Source organism: Staurois parvus, unplaced genomic scaffold, assembly GCF_062004578.1.
Source record: "Staurois parvus isolate SC_StPar_1 unplaced genomic scaffold, SC_StPar_1.0 ptg001763l, whole genome shotgun sequence".
Taxonomy (NCBI): Eukaryota; Metazoa; Chordata; class Amphibia; order Anura; family Ranidae; genus Staurois; species Staurois parvus.
The window spans coordinates 73,493-93,687 of NW_028319559.1; the positions used below are offsets into that span (position 1 = coordinate 73,493).

The 20,195-nt window shown below is 41.9% G+C and overlaps 1 protein-coding gene across 1 annotated transcript; it reads right to left on the bottom strand.

Annotated features, from left to right (window-relative positions):
- Nucleotides 1-1,820: 1,820 nt before the first annotated feature.
- On the bottom strand, nt 1,821-18,501 carry LOC149434368 (uncharacterized). The gene is made up of 3 exons (XM_089663767.1): nt 16,664-18,501; nt 8,894-9,820; nt 1,821-5,928 (listed from the first exon to the last, which is right to left on the bottom strand). Exons 1-3 carry the CDS (start codon nt 18,330-18,332, stop codon nt 4,052-4,054), a joined length of 4,473 nt encoding a protein of 1,490 aa, XP_089519893.1. The 5' UTR covers nt 18,333-18,501; the 3' UTR covers nt 1,821-4,051.
- Between the last annotated feature and the right edge of the window lie 1,694 nt (nt 18,502-20,195).

Below are 20,195 nucleotides of genomic sequence, written 5' to 3' on the forward strand. Positions count from 1 at the left end.
TGGGCTGGTCAGGAAGGGGGGATCCTCTGGAGGGAAAGTGGCTAAACAAAACAAAAAACAAAAACTGAACAAAACAAAAAACAAAAATTAAACAAAACAAAAAACAAAAATTAAACAAAACAAAAAACAAAAACTAAACAAAACAAAAAAGACCTAAACAAAACAAAACCCAAAAACTGAACAAAACAAAAACTAAACAAAACAAAAATTAAACAAAACAAAAAAAAACTAAACAAAACCCAAAAAATAAACAAAACAAAAACTAAACAAAACAAAAATTAAAAAAAACAAAAAAAAAACAAGAAAAACCAAACAACCCTCCCCCCAAAAAAACAAAAAACAGGCAGAGTCGATGGACCACTCAGTCTTTTTCCGCCGTCACTTTTTTATGTTTCTATGTTCTATGAATGCAGAGGGAGAGAGCGCATTTCCTTGAACCTTGCTCTAATGATGTAAGATGGGACAAAGGTTTATTGAGCTGCATTCCGCTAAAAGTATCATTTATTTTTATGATTTAATTGCAGTCTTGTAATACCCTTCAAAACGCCTTCAATCTCCTATTTTTGTGTCAACCAATCAATTTACACGTATTGGGATTTTTTTTTTAGCAAAGACATGTCGCAGAACACATCTTGGCCTAAATTTATGAGGAAATTAGATTTTTACATTTTTTTACTGGACATGTTAAATAGCAAAAAGTCAAAAATATTGTTTTTTTTTTCAAAATTGTCAGTCTTTTTTTTTTATAGCGCAAAAAATAAAAAAGTGAACTAATACCAAAAATGAAAGTGCAAAAATGATTAGTGCCGGTCCCTATGGGGTATACAGAACAATTCACTATTTTTGTGAAAACCAATCAATTTACACATATTGGGAATTTTTTTTTTAGCAAAGACACGACGCAGAGTACATTTTGGCCTAAATTTATGAGGAAATTAGATTTTTTTTTTTTTTTTAGTGGACATGTTTAATAGCAAAAAGTCCAAAATGTTTTTTTTTTTCCAAAATTGTCAGTCTTTTTTTTTATAGCGCACAAAAATAAAAAAGTGAACCAATACCAAAAATAAAATGAATAAATAAAAGGAAACTTTGTTTCTTTTAACCCAGGGAAACAAACTAAAAGGAAACATTGTTCCTTTTAACTCAGGGAAACAAACTAAAAGGAAACATTCTTTCTTTTATCTCGAGAAATAAACTAAAAGGAAATATTGTTTCTTTTAACTCAATAAAGAAAATAAAAGGAAACATTGTATCATTTATCTCGGGAAACAAACTAAAAGGAAACATTGTTCCTTTTAACTCAGGGAAACAAACTAAAAGGAAACATTGTTTCTTTAAACTCAAGAAAACAAACTAAAAGGAAACATTGTTTCTTTTAACTCGGCAGAAACTAAAAGGAAACATTGTTTCTTTTAACTCGGGGAAACAAACTAAAAGGAAACCTTGTTTCTTTTAACTCGGGGAAACAAACTAAAAGGGAACATTGTTTCTTTTAACTCGGGGAAACAAACTAAAAGGAAACATTGTTTCTTTTATCTCAGGAAATAAAATAAAAGGAAACTTTGTTTCTTTTAACTCGGGGAAACAAACTAAAAGGGAACATTGTTTCTTTTAACTCGGGGAAACAAACTAAAAGGAAACATTGTTTCTTTTATCTCAGGAAATAAAATAAAAGGAAACTTTGTTTCTTTTAACTCGGGAAACACACTAAATGGAAACCTTGTTTCTTTTAACTCGGGGAAACAAACTAAAAGGAAACTTTGGAGACTGAGGTACACCTGTAATCATATAACAATAAAAGAGGTGCCTTTCATAGTGCAGATAGTTTAAAAAACATTTATTAAAAGGAGAGAAACGCACATACAAGCATCATGAACTTTACAGCAATAAAAAAAAACCTCAGGCAGCAAGAAACAGCTATTTGTTTTTTAGGTTTTTTTTTTTGAACCAAAGAAATATATCAGAATACAGTTCGGTGATACTGTACTTTATGGAAAAAAAAGTATTTATTTGATCTATGATGCACACCAGAAAGTAAACGAAACAGGTTTATTTTTCAAAATGTTTATTTTTTTTTTGGATAAAGTTAAAAAAGCAGTGGTTAAAAAAACATCAAAATAAAGTTCAATCTATCTATCTATCTAAAAAAAAAAATGATAAAAATGAACTTGGATACAATGTTGCATGAGTAATTGTCAGTCAAACTATCACAGCACTGAAAACCAAAAAAAAAAAAAAAGAAAGTATTTGTGAAGCAAACTAAAAAATATCCTAGCATAGCATTCCGCATAACCGGCATTTTTGGACTTTTTTTGACATTAAAAAAATTATTTTTTTAGCGTTTTTGCATTAGCGTTTAGCAACGTTTTCCCACGTTTTGACACTTTTGCACTTTTTAGCGTTTTTTTTTTTAGGAAAAAAATATTTTTTCAGTCAAAAAAAGTCAAAAAATGCCGGTAACATGTCTATATAAAGTCATGTTAAAAATTTGAGTTTTTTAGCATTTTTGCATTAGCGTTTAGTGACGTTTTCCCGAGTTTTTCCACTTTTGCGGTTTTAAGCGTTTTTTTTTAGCAAAAAAAATATTTTTTTTTAGTAAAAAAAAGTCAGAAAACGCCGATTTATAGCGTTTTACTGCGTTTTGCCACATTTTTCAGTGTTAGAACATTTTTGGCAGTTAGCAGCGTGTTGCTGCGATTAGCGGTGTTTTTTTTCCCCGCATTTGCATTGTTTTGCATTTTTTTAACCAAAATAAAATATTTTTTAGGGTTTAGCTGCGTCTTGCTGCAATTAGCGGCCTTTTTTTGCACATTTGCATTTGCATTTTTTGGTGGTGCATTGTTTTGCATTTTTTCAACCCAAAAAAAAATTTTTTAGAGTTTAGCAACGTCTTGCTGCGATTAGCGGCATTTTCTGCCCGCATTTGCATTTTTTTGCGTTTTTTTTTAACCAAAAAAAAATCCAAACACTCATTTTACTGCATTTTGCCACATTTTTCAGCATTTTTACAGCTGAAAAACTCTAGAAACCCACTGGTCCTGGGTTTTTTTCCAGCCAAAAAACATTGAATACAGTCTATGTGTGCATGAAGTCATGTTAAAAATGAGAGTTTTTCAGATTTTTTTTAGCATTTTTGCATTAGCGTTTAGCAGCGTTTTCCCGCGTTTTTCCACTGTTGTGTTCTTTAGTGTTTGTTTTTTAAAAAGTTACAGCTGAAAAACTCCTCTAGAAACCCACTAGTTTTGGAGTTTTTTTCCCAGCCAAAAAACGTTGATTCCAGTCTGTGTGTGTATGGACCAGGGGTGGACTGACAACTCATGGGGCCCCCGGGCAATAGGGGATCATGGGGCCCCTATGTCCTTGTCCAAACTCAAAAAAGCCTATGAAAAAGGTACCAGGGGCATCTCATGGGGCCCCCTACTGACCCCGGGCCCTCGGGCAGTGCCCGAGTTTCCAAATGGTCAGTCTGCCCCTGGTATGGACACATTGGAGAACATGCAGGGGGGTTAACTGGCTATAGAAAAAAAACATCAAAAGCCGAAAATGGCTGCTGTAAAAACGTCTCGTGTGCGTCCCGTGTCCCGCGTGCATCCCGTGTGCGTCCCGTGTGCGTGAGGACTAATACAAATCTATTGTATACTTTATTTATCGTTTTTTTTCAGTGGTTCCATAACCAAACAGCCTCCCATTCTGTCTTCTGAGTGCGACCGGTGTGTCTTCTTGGTGAAAGGGAAGGACGTATCTAGTATGTTACTCTTATAGAGAAGACAACCATGCCCAGGGGTGGACTGACAACTCATGGGGCCCCCCGGGCAATAGGGGATCATGGGGCCCCTGTGTCCTCGCCCACACTCAAACCACACCCAAAAAAGCCAATGAAAGGTACCAGGGGCATCTCATGGGGCCCCCTACTGACCCCAGGCCCTCGGGCAGTGCCCGAGTGACCAAATGGTCAGTCCGCCCCTGCCCATGCCTATTTCATTTTCTATTGCCCCCATGCAGATGGCTGCTGAACTCGTACTATAGTTGCTTTGGAACCCCCTCCCCCCCTCTATGTTCCACCTTCTTCAACGCACTTTAAGATCTTCACCCAACAACTCCCTTGTATACTGATTAAAAGAAGGAGGGGCTGAGTGAAGGTGGTGGTGAAGGTGTGCAAATGCTCTACGGGATCACACAGATCATAAAAGGACAGCAGTCCAGCCTCATAATCCAAGTACAGTTTTTTCCTCTTTGAAAATGGGTTTGCCAACCATTTAATCCGATGGTTTTCAATGACCGAGTGATGAATATCATTGATCCATATTCCCCAGGTATTGCTGTTATCTCCAGTCAAAGCCTGGGACCCTCTTCGATCTATACTGGCGTAACCCATCCCTATAAACAGAGAGTCGCCACTACGTTCCTCTATATTACTGACCTCCATCTCCAGAACATGCCTCCCGGAAGAAATCCCTCTGGTGCTTAATACCTGAGGACATTGAAATCTCTCCGGGGTTTCTGGTCGGCCTAAGTAGATGTCTGACCTGGAGACAGTTTTGAGGTCCTCTGAGATAAGTAAATAGTTGCTAGCCGTGTTGACATCTAGTAAAACATCTAGGGTGTGGTTAGTACCAGGAATGCAAGGAACATCTTGAGGCTTAGCTGTGGTTGTCTCCGTTTCGGGTTGAGTAGACTTTCCATACTCAAGACCTTTTGCTTTTGTCTGTGACTCATTAGAAACATTGCTATCGTCAAACTTTCCATGATCATAGGCTGTAGATAGTGAAACGTTTTGACTATCCTTCACACACTTGTCTCTCGGAACATCCATCACAATATTTGGCTCATTCCGAATTCTGATGTTGACATGATCTTGGGCTGTAGAGGGTAATCCTTTCTGTAGACCCTTCAAATGGAAGTCTTTCTCAACACTTGTCACAATATTTGATAACTCTGAATACAAAGTCCCCAAGATTTCGTCCTCTTTCAGATCACCTACATCAGAGATGGTTTTGACAGCCATCCCTCGAATCCAATCATCATCTGAGACATCAAACAAAGCGTCTGGTGTCTCTAAGGCGAATGACAAGGGAACATTTTTACCCTGCTCCTCAATTTGAAAGATCTTTTCAAGCAGCTCCGTCTTTTTATTTTCCAGTTGTTGGATATAGTTGGAGACTGGGGATAACATTTGTTGTTCCTGCCTGGAGATCTCAATCATGACTCTCTTCTCTAGATCCTCCAGTTGTCTCCTGAGGTCTCTCAGTATGGCTGTCACTTTCTCTGTCGTACCAGAGGTTTTTACTTGTACCTTTCTCTCTTGATCCTGCAGACTCTTCAGCATTGCTTCGGTTTCTTCCACCTTCGAGGACAGTTTCTCCAAAACTGGTTTCAAACGTTCAGTCTTTTGTTGGAAAAATTCGCTCATTGTGCTCACTCTGTGTCCGTTGTGATCCGAGGTCAGGCAGTGTAAACAGATACAAATATTATCCACAGTGCAGTAATACTCCACAATCTTTTGGTGGAGCGGACACTTTCTGTCCTCCAGGGAAGTGGTGGGATCCGTGAGGACGTGTTCCGGTGACTTGTTATGAGTCTGTTTATGAACGTCACAAAGAAAAGCTTCACAGTGTAGACACAACGTAACAGCAGGTACGGGAGAGTTGACACAATAGGTGCAAAGTTTATCAGGATGGTCTACCTTTAGTCCCTTTGGATGGAACTGATCAGCGATGTTGGATGATCTTGGATTCTTCTTTACTTCTGGATGGCTCCTACACTTCTCTTTGCATTTCGGACAGACATTGTTCCCGTCATTTTGATTGTCTGATGTCTTGCTAATGCGATAATGGCAGTTGTGTTCACATATCAGAGCGACAGGATCTGTAGAAATGTCCGTGCTGGTAGAACTCGTTACCTCAGATCTAGGTTGAGCAGTAGCCATCGCTCAAGACAAAACGAAAATAAAGTACACTGGTCAAGGAAGACTAAAAAGAAGAGCAGACATAAGGTGGACCTTGCCTCTTGGCGTGTCTTATCTTCAGTGAACCTTGTCCTAACAATATAACATATGGCAGGGAGTGGTACAAATCTAGAAAATGAGAAGATATGAGTTTTATGGAGGTTCGCTCTTTGAACCATACACTTTGGTAAAATAATTGTAGTCCTGTGATATCCTTCAACATTCCAGGGAAGAAAGAGAAGAGAATGATAAGTTTAACCACTTCCAGTCCGGACACTTTCACCCCCTTCCAGTCTGGACACTTTCCCCCCCTTCCAGTCCAGACACTTTCACCCCCTTCCAGTCCGGACACTTTCACCCCTTCCAGTCTGGACACTTTCACCCCCTTCCAGTCCGGACACTTTCACCCCCTTCCAGTCCGGACACTTTCACCCCCTTCCAGTCCGGACACTTCCCCCCCTTCCAGTCCGAAAACTTTCCCCCCCCTTCCAGTCCGGACACTTTCCCCCCTTCCAGTCCGGACACTTTCCCCCCCTTCCAGTCCGGACACTTTCCCCCCTTCCAGTCCGGACACTTTCCCCCCTTCTAGTCCGGACACTTTCCCCCCCTTCCAGTCCGGACACTTTCACTCCCTTCCAGTCCGGACACTTTCACCCCCTTCCAGTCCGGACACTTTCACTCCCTTCCAGTCCGGACACTTTCCCCCCCTTCCAGTCTGAACACTTTCACCCCCTTCCAGTCCGGACACTTTCCCCCCTTCCAGTCCGGACACTTTCACCCCCTTCCAGTCCGGACACTTTCTGCCCTTCCAGTCTGGACACTTTCCCCCCTTCTAGTCCGGACACTTTCCCCCCCTTCCAGTCCGGACACTTTCCCCCCTTCCAGTCCGGACACTTTTACCCCCTTCCAGTCCGGACACTTTCACCCCCTTCCAATCCGGACACTTTCCCCCCCTTCCAGTCTGGACACTTTCACCCCCTTTCTGTCTGGACACTTTCCCCCCCCTTCCAGTCCAGACACTTTCCGCCCCTTCCAGTCCGAACACTTTCATCCCCTTCCAGTCCGGACACTTTCACTCCCTTCCAGTCCGGACACTTTCACCCCCTTCCAGTCTGGACACTTTCCCCTCTTCCAGTCCGGACACTTTCCCCCCCCTTCCAGTTCAGACACTTTCACCCCCTTCCAGTCCGGAGACTTTCACCCCCTTCCAGTCCGGAGACTTTCACCCCCTTCCAGTCCAGACACTTTCACCCCCTTCCTGTCCAGGCCAATTTTCAGCTTTCAGCGCTATCACACTTTGAATGACAATTGCGCGGTCATGCAACACTGTACCCGTATGAATTTTTTAGCATTTTTTTTGAGACAGATAAAGCTTTATTTTGGTGGTATTTATTCACCACTGGGATTTAAATTTTTTTTGCTATGTAAATGAAATGCCCAAAAATTTTGAAAAAAACTGTTTTTCTTATAAAATTTTGCAAATAAATAATATTTCATCATAAATCTTGGCCAAAATGTATTCCGTTATCTTTTTAGTAAAAAAAAAAAAAAAAATTAGTCATATGACGTCCTCTTAGAACGAGAGAACCGCCATGCTCCCGTCATTGTACTATATGGCGGGTGGGAGGCGGTTAAAGTGATATCACAAAAAAAAACACTTTTAAAGCGTATATATATATATTATATATTTAAATATATTGAATACGGACTAAATTTTAGTATTTCAGATATATGTCAATATATTTGGAAGGAATATTTTTAAAATATATTTAAAATATATTTTTCTTCCACGTGGGTTGTGCTAGGAATAAAAGTGATTTAAAAAAAATAAAAGAGACAGTGTTAAAAAAATAAAAATAATTAAAACATTTTTTTAAATCACCAATCCCCCTCATCCCTTCAGGCTTGTGCGCAGATACGAGCGCAGACATAGGTCATGCAGGCATATGTGAATAGTGTTTGCACCACACATGTGAGGTATGTTAAAGCGAGAGCAATAATTCTATCGCTAGACCTCCTCTGTAATTCTAATCTGGTAATATGAAAAAATTATTAAAGCGTCACCTATGGAGATTTGTAAGTATTGCAATTTGTCGTCATTGCCATGTGCAGTTTTAAAGTGTGACATGTTACGTACTTATTTACTGGATGTAACATCATCTTTTTTATCAACTTATTTAACATCAACATTTTATTCTCTAGGGTCTTTGTTAATATATATATATATATATATATATATATATATATGTGTGTGTATATATATATACAATTTTTGGGGATTCTTAGTAATTTTCTAGAAAAAACAAACAAATTGTTACAAGTAAACAAAAAAGAAAAAGCTTGGTCCTTGGATTCTATTTTTCCAACCATTAATATTTATTTATTTATTTGAATTTTAATTATTTTGTTCATTGACTTTTCAATGTTTCATTAAAAAAAAATTGCAAAAAAAAGAACTTTGCAATGCATTGCAGTACCAGAATTATAATTTTAGTGTCATTTTAAATGTGACAAATGATAGAAGACAGTTTGGGAAGAGCTGCGTGAAGGGCTTTTGCTAGATTTAAGATTCTTTGCTTTTACTTGTGAGTCTTGAGTGACATTTATGTGGACATTATTAGAAGGATGGAGCAGGGGCGGACTGACCATATGGAAACTCGGACACTGCCCGAGGGCCCGGGGTCAGTAGGGGGCCCCATGAGATGCCCCTGGTACCTTTTTCATAGGCTTTTTTGGGTGTGGGCAAGGACACAGGGGCCCCATGATCCCCTATTGCCCGGGGGCCCCATGAGTTGTCGGTCCACCCCTGGAAGGGAGAATTTTGAGCTTCCTGAGCCCTGATCTCTACCCCTGCGCCCAGTAGAATATTTGATAGGCCGGAATAGACCATCTCTAAGATCAGATCCTTTTCTAGACCACCTGCATCATCGATAGTCATGCTGCTCATACCTCTGTCCATATCAAACTCATCCTCTGAGACACAAAACAAGTCTGAATTCTGTGAGGCGGATAAATGGTTAGTCTTTTTACTTAGCACCTCGATACGTTCGATCTTCTTACGCAGTTCAAACTTTTCCATCTCCAGTTCCTGGATACGGTTGGACGTTGACGAAGAGATCTGTTGTTCTTGCCTGGAGATCTCACTCAAGGCCCCTCTTTGTAGGTCCTCCTGGTATCGTCTGATGTCACTCATCAGATCGCAGACCTTTCTGTGTACAGCAGTTGCACTTTCCTGCACCGTTCTCTTGTGCTCCTGTAGACTGAGGATCATTGCTTCAGTTTTTTCTTCCTGTAAGAACAGTTTTTCCAGGATTTGTTTCAGATTTTTTGACTTCAGCTGCAAAAGTTCACTTTTGGTGCTCCATCTGTGCCCATTGTGGCCTGAGGTCAAGCAGTGAGAACATAGACAGGTTCCATCCACAGTGCAGTAATGCTCCAGGATCTCCTTGTGGTCGGGACATCTTCTGTCCTCCATGGATGTGGTGAGATCGGTGAGGACGTGTTCCGGTGATTTGTTGTATATCTGTTTACGTCCATCACAAAGAAAAGCTTCAGAGTTTAGACACAATGTTGCAGAAGACACAGGAGAGTTGACGCAATAACTGCGGACATTGCCAGTATTGTCTCCCTTTGGTTCCATGGAATGGAAATGGTCGGCGATGTTGGATAATCTTGGATTCTTCTTTAATTCTGGACGTCTCTTAAACCTCTCCATGCATTCTGGACAGAAGTATTCCCTGCCATGTTGCGAGTCAAATGTTCTTGAGATGCAAACTTGGCAGAAGCTGTGTCCACATATCAGGGTGACTGGATCGGTAAAAATCTCCGTACAGATGGAACAAGTCACCTCGAGGCTCAGTTGAGCAGCCGCCATCACTGAAAGCAGAATCTAGGTATGGAAGACTGACTTGGCCTTTTATTGGATCTTGAGCCTTTGGTGGACCTTGTCCCATCAATATAATAGGTGGCAACAAAAATTAAAGAGAAAATAAGATATGAAAGATATGATATGAACACTGTGTTCTGCCAACGACTAATCAGGGAAATGACTGTAGTCTAGTGATACTCTTTGAAATGCCAATTAACCTCCTCGGCGGTCTGATTCTTTCCGATTTTTTGTGCTGAAAGCGGTACCATTTTTTTGCATGGAAATATGTAGTTTTTTATTGTAGGCCTGTAATTTTTAGGAATAACTCACTGAAATCTGTCTGAACAAGAGTCTAGTAAACATCCCGGGTATGATAAAATTTCAAACACGAAATCATAAATTATAATTTATTAAATAATCATAAAAAATAATAATATAATAATAATAAATTTAATTCAATAATGTAATCAAACCAAAAACACTGAAATTTGAAATACAGAGGCAAATTCGCACATCGCTGAGCAAAGTCGCAAAATCGTTTTCAGTGTCTGATGACGAATTTCCCCCACGAATCATTATCACTCAATTCTGCAAGTGGTTCTGATTTACTATCGCTGTTCTAAAACCGCTTTTGACGTAAAGGGACGCTTTTTGGACGCCATGGACTTTTCTAAGTTTCCAGGCAGAAAGAACATTCAAAATGCAGGCAGGGCGCCGGACAAAGCACTCGGGACAAAATGTATGTGAAATGCATTGAAACAGCAATGACAGCAAAAATGAAATTTTTTTAAAAATTCAAATTTCCCGCCGGTTTCGGCGCCTGTACGTCCCGACGTCACAGGGACCGGAACACAGAAGCCGGATGCCGGCATCGGCCGGAGGAGATGGCCGGGGACGCTGCAGGGGACACATCGTGGGAGCGAAGGACAAGGTAAGTGCTGCAGGGACCCCCAGAGAACGCCGCATGGTAAGCCCGAGTGTAGCTCGGGGTTAACGCTTTTGGTACTCAAATTTTACCCCGACCGACACTCAGGAATACCGCTAAGGAGATTAAAGGGGTACTATGAGGATTTTGGGTCATTTTTGCTATATTTTTTCCCCCAACTTTATACGAATCTAAAAGTCACAATGTGACCATTGGTTGAAACGGAGGCAAGTTACACGCTAGGGCAGTGTTTCTTTTTTTTTCCGCAATACGAATGGATTAATCTTGTCTCCAAATATCACCCAAACCGTACTCTCTGCTCCTCGCAAGACCTCCTGCTCTCTAGCTCCCTTGTCTCCTCCTCCCATGCTCATCTCCAGGACTTCTCCAGAGCTTCCCCCATCCTCTGGAATTCTCTACCCCAATTTATCAGACTATCGCCTACTCTGCTTACTTTTAGGCGATCTCTGAAAACCTCTCTCTTCAGGGAGGCCTATCCTGCCCTCAGCTAATAATGGAATCTTCTACTCTTCCTACCAGTCCATCCCCCACAGTTATTACCTTTTGTACCACTAGCCCCTCCCTCCTAGATTGTAAGCTCCAAGGATCAGGCCCCTCCTAACCCTCTTGTATTGAACTGTATTGTTGCTGTATTGTCTCCCTTATATTGTAAAGTGCTGAGCAAACTGTTGGCGCCATATAAATCCTGTATAATAATACTAATAATAATATATAAATCCTGTATAATAATAATATATAAATCCTGTATAATAATAATAATATATAAATCCTGTATAATAATACTATATAAATCCTGTATAATAATAATAATATATAAATCCTGTATAATAATAATATATAAATCCTGTATTATAATAATAATATATAAATCCTGTATAATAATAATAATATATAAATCCTGTATTATAATAATAATATATAAATCCTGTATAATAATAATACTAATAATAATATATAAATCCTGTATAATAATAATAATATATAAATCCTGTATTATAATAATAATATATAAATCCTGTATAATAATAATAATATATAAATCCTGTATAATAATAATAATAATAATCGGTTTTCAATGCATTATGAATTTTTTTGAAATCATGTCCCTGTACAGTATTTATGCCTTTAAAGTGCATTTTATAAAGAGTTTTGAACAGATAAAAGACTTTTTTTGACTTTTTTCTGACCTACGGAACGGATTAATTGTTTTTTTTTATTCCAAAAATACTTTATTAATATGAGAATAGACAAGATAGCATATAGAGCATATACAGCTATAGATCACACTCGGAACATAGACATGACATGTTGTCTCCCGTTTCGCAGGCGGGACTTATTGTAAACTGTAACACAAGGCCATGTGTAGTGGAACAGTACATCAAGCATACACTACAACCAATGGATACGCAGAGGAAAGTGGATACAGCAATGTAGGTGTATGTTATCACGTATTGAATCTCAGCATTTAGTTATGATGGAGTGATATGAAGATTAGGGTATGGAAGGCACTGATTAATTGGTTTTTAATGCATTTACAAATTCATTTTTTATTATGTCTCAGAACGGTACTATGCCTTTAAAGTGCACTTTATAAAAAGTTTTGAACAGATAAAAGAATTTTTTTAAACTTTTTTCTCCAGCAGTTATGTGGATAGAAAGGCAACAGTAACTCAAATAACCACTCGTTACAACCAAGGTATGCAGAATACCATCTCTGCCTCAAAAAAATGTAGGCAGTTCTGAAGGCAAAAGGGGGTCCAACCTAGTACTTCAAGTTCAAACTGAGCAAAATAATGGGTAAGAAAGGATATTTAAGTGACTTTGAACATGGCATGGTTGTTGATCCCAGACGGGCTGGTCTGAGTATTTCAAAAACTGCTGATCTGGGATTTTCAGGCACCACACTCTCTAAGGTTTATAGAGAATGGTCTGAAAAAGAGAAAATATCAAGTGAGCGGCAGTTGTGTGGAGGAAAATGCCTTATTGAGGTCAGAGGAGAATGGGCAGACTGGTTGGAGATGATAGAAAGGCAACAGTAACTCAAACAACCACTCATTACAACCAAGGTATGCAGAATACCATCTCTGAAGGCATAACACGTCCAACCTTGAAGCAGCTGGGCTACAGCACCAAAAAACCAACAGTAGAAAAAAGGTCCCCTATTGCCCGGGGGCTCCATGAGTTGTCAGTCCGCCCCTGGGCTGGTAAGTGTTTGACAAGATCTAGAGCTAACCTGGCATGCTCTACTACAGACAAAAACATGCTATTAAATATTTGTAAAATTCATAATATTTGAAGCTCATTATTGAAACAACATAAGTTTGATTTTAGTTTAGTTCCATTAAAAGTGAAAAGACCACCAAAATGAATCAATTTTCAGATATTGTTGGAGGACCTTTGGGAACTTTCAGCTCTAATTCCCTGGAATACAATAAAGAATTGATCTACAGAACATTATGGATGAAAAGTTGGTAATGGTGAGGAGGATACATCGTAGAATGATGGAAAAGCCAACCTCTTTTTGGCCATGGCATAATAAACCACAGTTTGACTCTTTTCTGTAATGTCTCTCTGATAGAGCCGGCTTTTATAAATAAGCGATTCAGTTAATGCCCATTCAATCTATGAATCTGTACGTTTGTCAGTGATATGGGGATTACATTTCTTTCAGAAACTATCAATGGGTAACATGCTATCAATGCTCTCATTTTCTCAGTTGTCAATACCGGTTGTAAAAGCTGGACACTACGGAAGCAGGATAGAAATAAAATGGAATCATTTGAGCTTCAGTGCTGGAGAAGGATTTTACGTGAGCCGTGGACAGCCTATAGAACTAATCAGGGGCGGACTGACCATTTGGAAACTTGGGCACTGCCCGAGGGCCCGGGGTCAGTAGGGGGCCCCATGAGATGCCCCTGGTACCTTTTTCATAGGCTTTTTTTGAGTTTGGGCGAGGACACAGGGGCCCCATGATCCCCTATTGCCCAGGGGGTCCCATGAGTTGTCAGTCCGCCCCTGGCATGGACTAACTGCTCGTTTTTGTCTCGGGGTGATAACAGTGAAGATATAAATAAAACCTCCTGTGCTACTCAAAATTGACAATGAAGGGGAGGGGGCTGCTAACACCCAACCAGGGGCGGACTGACAACTCTTGGGTCCCCGGGCAATAGGGGATCATGGGGCCCCTGTGTCCTCGCCCACACTCAAATCACACCCAAAAAAGCCTATGAAAGGTACAAGAGGCATTTCATGGGGCCCCCTACTGACCCTGGGCCCTCGGGCAGTGCCTGAGTTCCCCAATGGTCAGACCGCCCCTGCACCCAACCATATCCCAAATGAGATGCCCCTGGTACCTTTTTCATAGGCTTTTTTGAGTTTAGGCAAGGACACAGGGGCCCCATGATCCCCTATTGCCCAGGGGGCCCATGAGTTGTCAGTCCGCCCATGCTATAGACTAAGGTCTATAGAAATGAAAAACATGTCTGAGCTATAAGCAAGTATTTGGCATTTTGTAGAGTAGGGTAGAGTACAGTAGAGTAGGGACTGGTCAGAGAGGGATCACTGACAGAGTTGGCCAACTTGAACATGTATTACAATGTACGTGAACCAGAAATCCCTGTTTTTATGAAAAAAGTTTGCTAGAGATATGTAAGGTCGTATAGCAGCATGCAGAGTGTTTATTCAGAAATTTTAGTGTTAACATGTGCTCACACCCCTTTAGTTCCTGATGTGTTTTGTATGTCAGCTATCTGGATTTGAACACAGACATAGGTATCTTATATCTTTCTAAATAAACATTCTGCCATACTAGGTGTAATATTTTGAGTGGGTGTAATTAATTGTTTTGTGAGTGCAATATGCAACCACCTCCCCTCTCACACCTGTACACCTCATATGGACCACATCAATTTTTATATTTCTGCTGTGGATCTGTTTATTCGACAATAACCTTGTCATTACTTAAGATAACAAAGTTACCTTTTTCATAGTTTTTTTTGAGTTTGGGCAAGGACACAGGGGCCCCATGACCCCCTATTGCCCGGGGGCCCCATGAGTTGTCAGTCCGCCCCTGGAACTAATAGATCGATTTTGGAAGGAATCAAACCGGCTACATCTCTAGAAGTTGCGACTATTTTGGTCACACTATCAGATGGGAGAGATCACTGAAGAAGGAAAGATAGAAGGAACCAGGTGAAGAGGGAGACCGACTACTAGGTGGTTGGGCACATTGACCACAGCTGTGGGGATGACACTCGATGACCTCACAAGACTAGCACAAAGCAGACTTCTTTTTAGAGCTCTTATTCATCAACTCATTAGGACTAAGACTCGTTGATGGCACTTAATAAAATAATAAAACATAAGAAGGGGTGCTTGTTCATCCACCCCCCTTTCCTGGCCTGCTTGCCTGTTTAGAAAAGGGTCTGGTATAGATTTTGGGGGAATCCCATGGAATTTTGTAAGCTATTTAGTTTGGGGTTTTCCTGACCTAAAGGGTCTGGTAAGAATTGGGGAAACCCCCACACTGGTTTTTTTTGCATTCTGCTAACAGCCCACGAGTCACGATTGTTAAGGACGCTCCTTAACAACAAGCTATTAACAAATCATTTTGTATCATTCGTTATTTCGGATGTTTCAGACATTCAAGTGAAACCAATGAATTTTGTTTTGGTATAAATACGTATGAATCTCCGAATAACGTGTTTCTTTCGGAACGAACCGCACATGATGAACTATAATCAGCCTGATAATCTTTAGAGTAGAATGTTTTTCCTTTTTAATTCATGGCAAGGGGTACTCTTTTACTAAAAACAATAATATGATTTGGCAATGCTGGCCGGTGTCCTGTTGGTTCAGGTAAAGGATGTCTTTTAACATTAGGACCAGGAGCGGACTGACAACTCATGGGGCCCCTGGGCAATAGGGGATCATGGAGCCCCTGTGTCCTTGCCCAAACTCAATAAAGCCTATAGATGGCCGGGGACGCTGCAGGGGGGACATCGCGGGAGCAAATGACAAGGTAAGTGATCGAGGGATCCCCGAGCAATGCTGCAGTGTATTCCCGAGTGTAGCTCGGGGTTACCACTTCTGGTACTGAAATTTTACCCCGAGCTACACTGAGGAATACCGCTGGGGGGGTTAAAGCAGAAATCTAGGCAAAAATGTTTTTGAACCATGCAGTGAGGCTGTACCTGCACTGCATGGACCAGGGGCGGACTGGCTATTTGGAAACTCGGGCACCGCCCGAGGGCCCGGGGTCAGTAGGGGGCCCCATGAGATGCCCCTGGTACCTTTTTCATAGGCTGTTTTGAGTTTGGGCAAGGACACAGGGGCCCCATGATCCCCTATTGCCGGGGGGGTCCCATGAGTTGTCAGTCCACCCCTGGCATGGACTAACTGCTCGTTTTTCTCTCGGGGTGATAACAGTGAAGATATAAATAAAACCTCCTACGCTACTCAAAATAAATTGACAATGAAGGGGAGGGGGCTGCTAACACCCAACCAGGGGCGGACTGACAACTCTTGGGTCCCCGGGCAATAGGGGATCATGGGGCCCCTGTGTCCTCGCCCACACTCAAATCACACCCAAAAAAGCCTATGAAAGGTACCAGAGGCATTTCATGGGGTCCCCTACTGACCCCGGGCCCTCGGGCAGTGCCCGAATTTCCAAATTGTCAGTCCGCCCCTGATTAGGACCCAATACCGGGACAGGTCCATCCAGTGCCTAGAGCAAGGCTGTGGAACTGCTCCCCCCCACCCACTACTAATGCATGTTGTAAAATGGGTGTACCGCCCTACGTTCATTCTCTGCCCCTCCCCCCCCCCTTGCTCTGCTCTGCCCTTCCTGCCTACCCCTGTTCCCGTCCCTGTTAGGACCATTTTAAGATTTTCACCCAACAACTACCTTGTAAACTGATTATGAGATGGAGCGGCTGAGTGAAGGTGGCAGAGAAGGTGTGTATGTGTTTGATGGGCTGACACAGCTCGTGGAAGGACAACTTCCCGTCTTTATAACCCAAACTGAGTTTTAGTCTCTGTGAGGACACATACCTTATGTATTTCATTTTTTTGTTTTGAACCACTTTGAATGATATATCTTTAATCCATATTCCCCAGGCAATGCTACTGCCTTCAATCAGAGACTGGAATCCTTTCCTATCTATGGTATGGTAACACATCCCTATAAACAAAGAGTTACCACTGGACACTTTGGTTTTACTGAATTCCACCTCCAGGACATGCCTTCCAGAGAAAACCCCTTCGATGCTTAAAACCTGAGGACTTCGAAATCTCTCCACCGTCTCTGGTCGGCCTAAATAAACGTCTGACCTGGAGACGGTTTTTAGGTCATCTGAGATCTGTAAATAGTTACTAGCCGTGTTTACATCCAGTAACATTTCTGGGGTGATGATCTTATTGGCAGAAATGGGTGGAAGTTTTCGAGGCGTAGACTTAACTTGAGTTTTTGAAGGGTCATTTGACCGAACTTGAACATTTGTTTCACCTTTAGGGCCCATTGTTTCATTTGAAACATTTCTCTTTCCTGTGTTTACATTACCACCAGAGTATGAACTGTTGTGAACATCTTTCGCATGGACATCTTTTCCAACACCCTCTACAATATTCGATAGTCCTGAATGCAAAGTCTCAAAGATCACATCCTTCTTCAGATCACCTACATCATGGATCATTATCCTACCCATCCCTTTCTCCAAATTAGTATTTCTCCTGAGCTCCTCAATTTGAGTGGTCGCCTTATGCAGTTCAGACTTTTCCTTTTCTAGTTGATGGATACGGTTGGAGACCGAGATGGAAATATGTTGTTGTTGCCTGGAGATTTCAGTCAGTACTCTCTTCTCCAGATCATCGTGTTGTCTCCTGATGTCTCTCATTATGGCGATGACTCTCTCAGCTACACCGTCCGTTTCTTCATCTATCTTCCTCTGGTGATCCTGAAGATCCTGGAGCATTGCTTCAGTCTCCTCTCTCTTAGCGGACAATTTCTCCAACATCGGTTTCAGATCTTTTGCCCTCTGCTGCAAAAACATACCTATTGTGTCCACTTTGTGCCCATTGTGATCTGAGGTCAGGCAGCTTAAACATATGAAGATGTTATCCACAGTGCAGTAATACTCCAGGATCTTCTTGTGGACGGGACACTTTCTGTCCTCCAGGGAAGTGGTGGGATCGGTGAGGACGTTTTCTGGTGACTTACTGTGTACCTGTTTATGTACATCGCACAAAAAGGCTTCACAGTGTAGACACACTGCAACGGCAGGTACATACAAGTCAACACAATAACTGCAGACATTTTTGGGTTTGTCTCCCTTGCTTTCCGCAGAATGGATGTGGTTGGCGATGTTGGATAATCTTGGATTCTTCTTCAATTCTGGACGTCTCCTGAACTCCTTCATGCATTCTGGACAGAAGTATTCCCTGTCATGTTGGTTGTCAAATGTTTTTGTGATGCAATCTTGGCAGAAGCTGTGTCCGCACGTCAGGGTGATGGGATCTGTAAAAATGTCTGTACAGATGGAGCACGTCACCTCAAGCTTCACTTCAGCAGCCGCCATCACTAAAAGAAAAGCAGGAAAAAAGAATCGTATTAATTAACCCCTTGATGATTGGGCTATAGTTGAATGATGGCTACAGCACGGTCGTTTAGTTCTGGGAGGGCGGCATATGCCGTCCTCCCAGAACACTTCCCCCGTGCGCACCCAGTGGTGCGCACCCAGCGCTTTCTGTGATCGCTGTGTCCTTAGGACACAGCTGATCACATGACATGGTAAAGGGCCAATCACAACACTCATTTACCACATGATCAGTTGTGTCCAATGACACAGCTGATCACTGTAAATACAGTTGCCGGTTATCAGCTACACTTTGCTCACACAGTCACAGTATGAGGAGAGCGGGTAATCGGCATCTGTATATACACATCAGGACATCAGTGCAGCCCCAAGGGGACATCAGTGCAGCCCCAAGAATGTCCATCAGTGCAGTCCCAACAGTGTCCATCAGTGTAGTCCCAACAGTGCCCATCAGTGCTGCCACTCAGTGTCCTTCAGTGCCGCCAGTCAGTGCCATCTATCAGTGACCTTAAGTGCCACCTATCGGTGCCAATCAGTGCTGCGTATCGGTGCCCATCAGTGCCGCCTAACGGTGCCCATCAGTGGTGCATATCAGTGCAGACTCATCAGTGCCCATCAGTGCAGCCTATCAGTACCCATCAGTGCTGCATATCGGTGCCCATCAGTGCTGCCCAGTGCTGACCCTGCATTCCCTATATCCGCTCTCCCCAGACCCTGTATTCACTATACAATATGATCTCCCTTGACCCTATGATCTGCTTATACAGCAGGGCTGGAGTGTGAAAGGAAGAAGCAGCACAAGGAGCCAATCAGTTCATGTGCTGCTAGGAGGAGCGACCGGACTAACACAGGTGAGCTTATCAATGTTCTGCTTCTCCTTTCACAGGCTGGAGGGGGGAGGGGAGAAGGATCCAGGACAACCTGGGCTCAGAGCAAATGGGTTAAATGATAGTGGGCCACAGCAGGGGCGGACTGACCATTTGGAAACTCGGGCACTGCCCAAGAGCCCGGGAGAGTAGGGGGCCCCATGAGATGCCCCTGGTACCTTTTTCATAGGTTTTTTTGAGTTTGGGCAAGGACACAGGGGCCCCATGATCCCCTATTGCCCGGGGGCCCCACGAGTTGTCAGTCCGCCCCTGGTGCTGCCTCATCAGTGCCACCTCATCAGTACCCATCAGTGCAGCCTATCGGTGCCCATCAGTGCTGCATATCGGTACCCATCAGTGCTGCCTCATCAGTGCCACCTCATCAGTACCCATCAGTGCAGCCTATCAGTGGCCACCAGTGATGCATATCGGTGCCCATCAGTGCAGCCTCATCAGTGCACATTATTGAAGGAGAAAAATTACTTGTTTGCAACATTTTATAACAGAAACTAAGAAAAAAAAATGTATTCAAAATTTTTGGTATTTTTTCATTTGTTTAGCAAAAAATAAAACACCCAGTGGTGATTAAATACCACCAAAATAAAGATCTATATGTCTAAAAAAAAAATGATAAAAATCTAATTTAGGTACAGTGTTGCATGACCGTGCAATTGTCATTCAAAGTGTGAAAGCGTTGAAAATTGGCCTGGGCAGGAAAAGGCTGAAAGCGCCCGGTAGCCTTCCTGCCAAGCGCCATTAGTACGGTGTCAGTGCTTTTTATTAGCACTGATCACTGTATTGGTGTCACTGGGGATGTCAGTGGCAGTTAGTCACTCCCCTCCCCCCCAGTGTCAGAATGCCCCCCGCAGTCCCGCTATAAGTCGCTGATCGCCTCCATTACTAGTATAAATATATTTAAATCCCAGTATCTATACCGCCATTTGTAGACGCTATAACATTCATGTAAACCAATTAATTT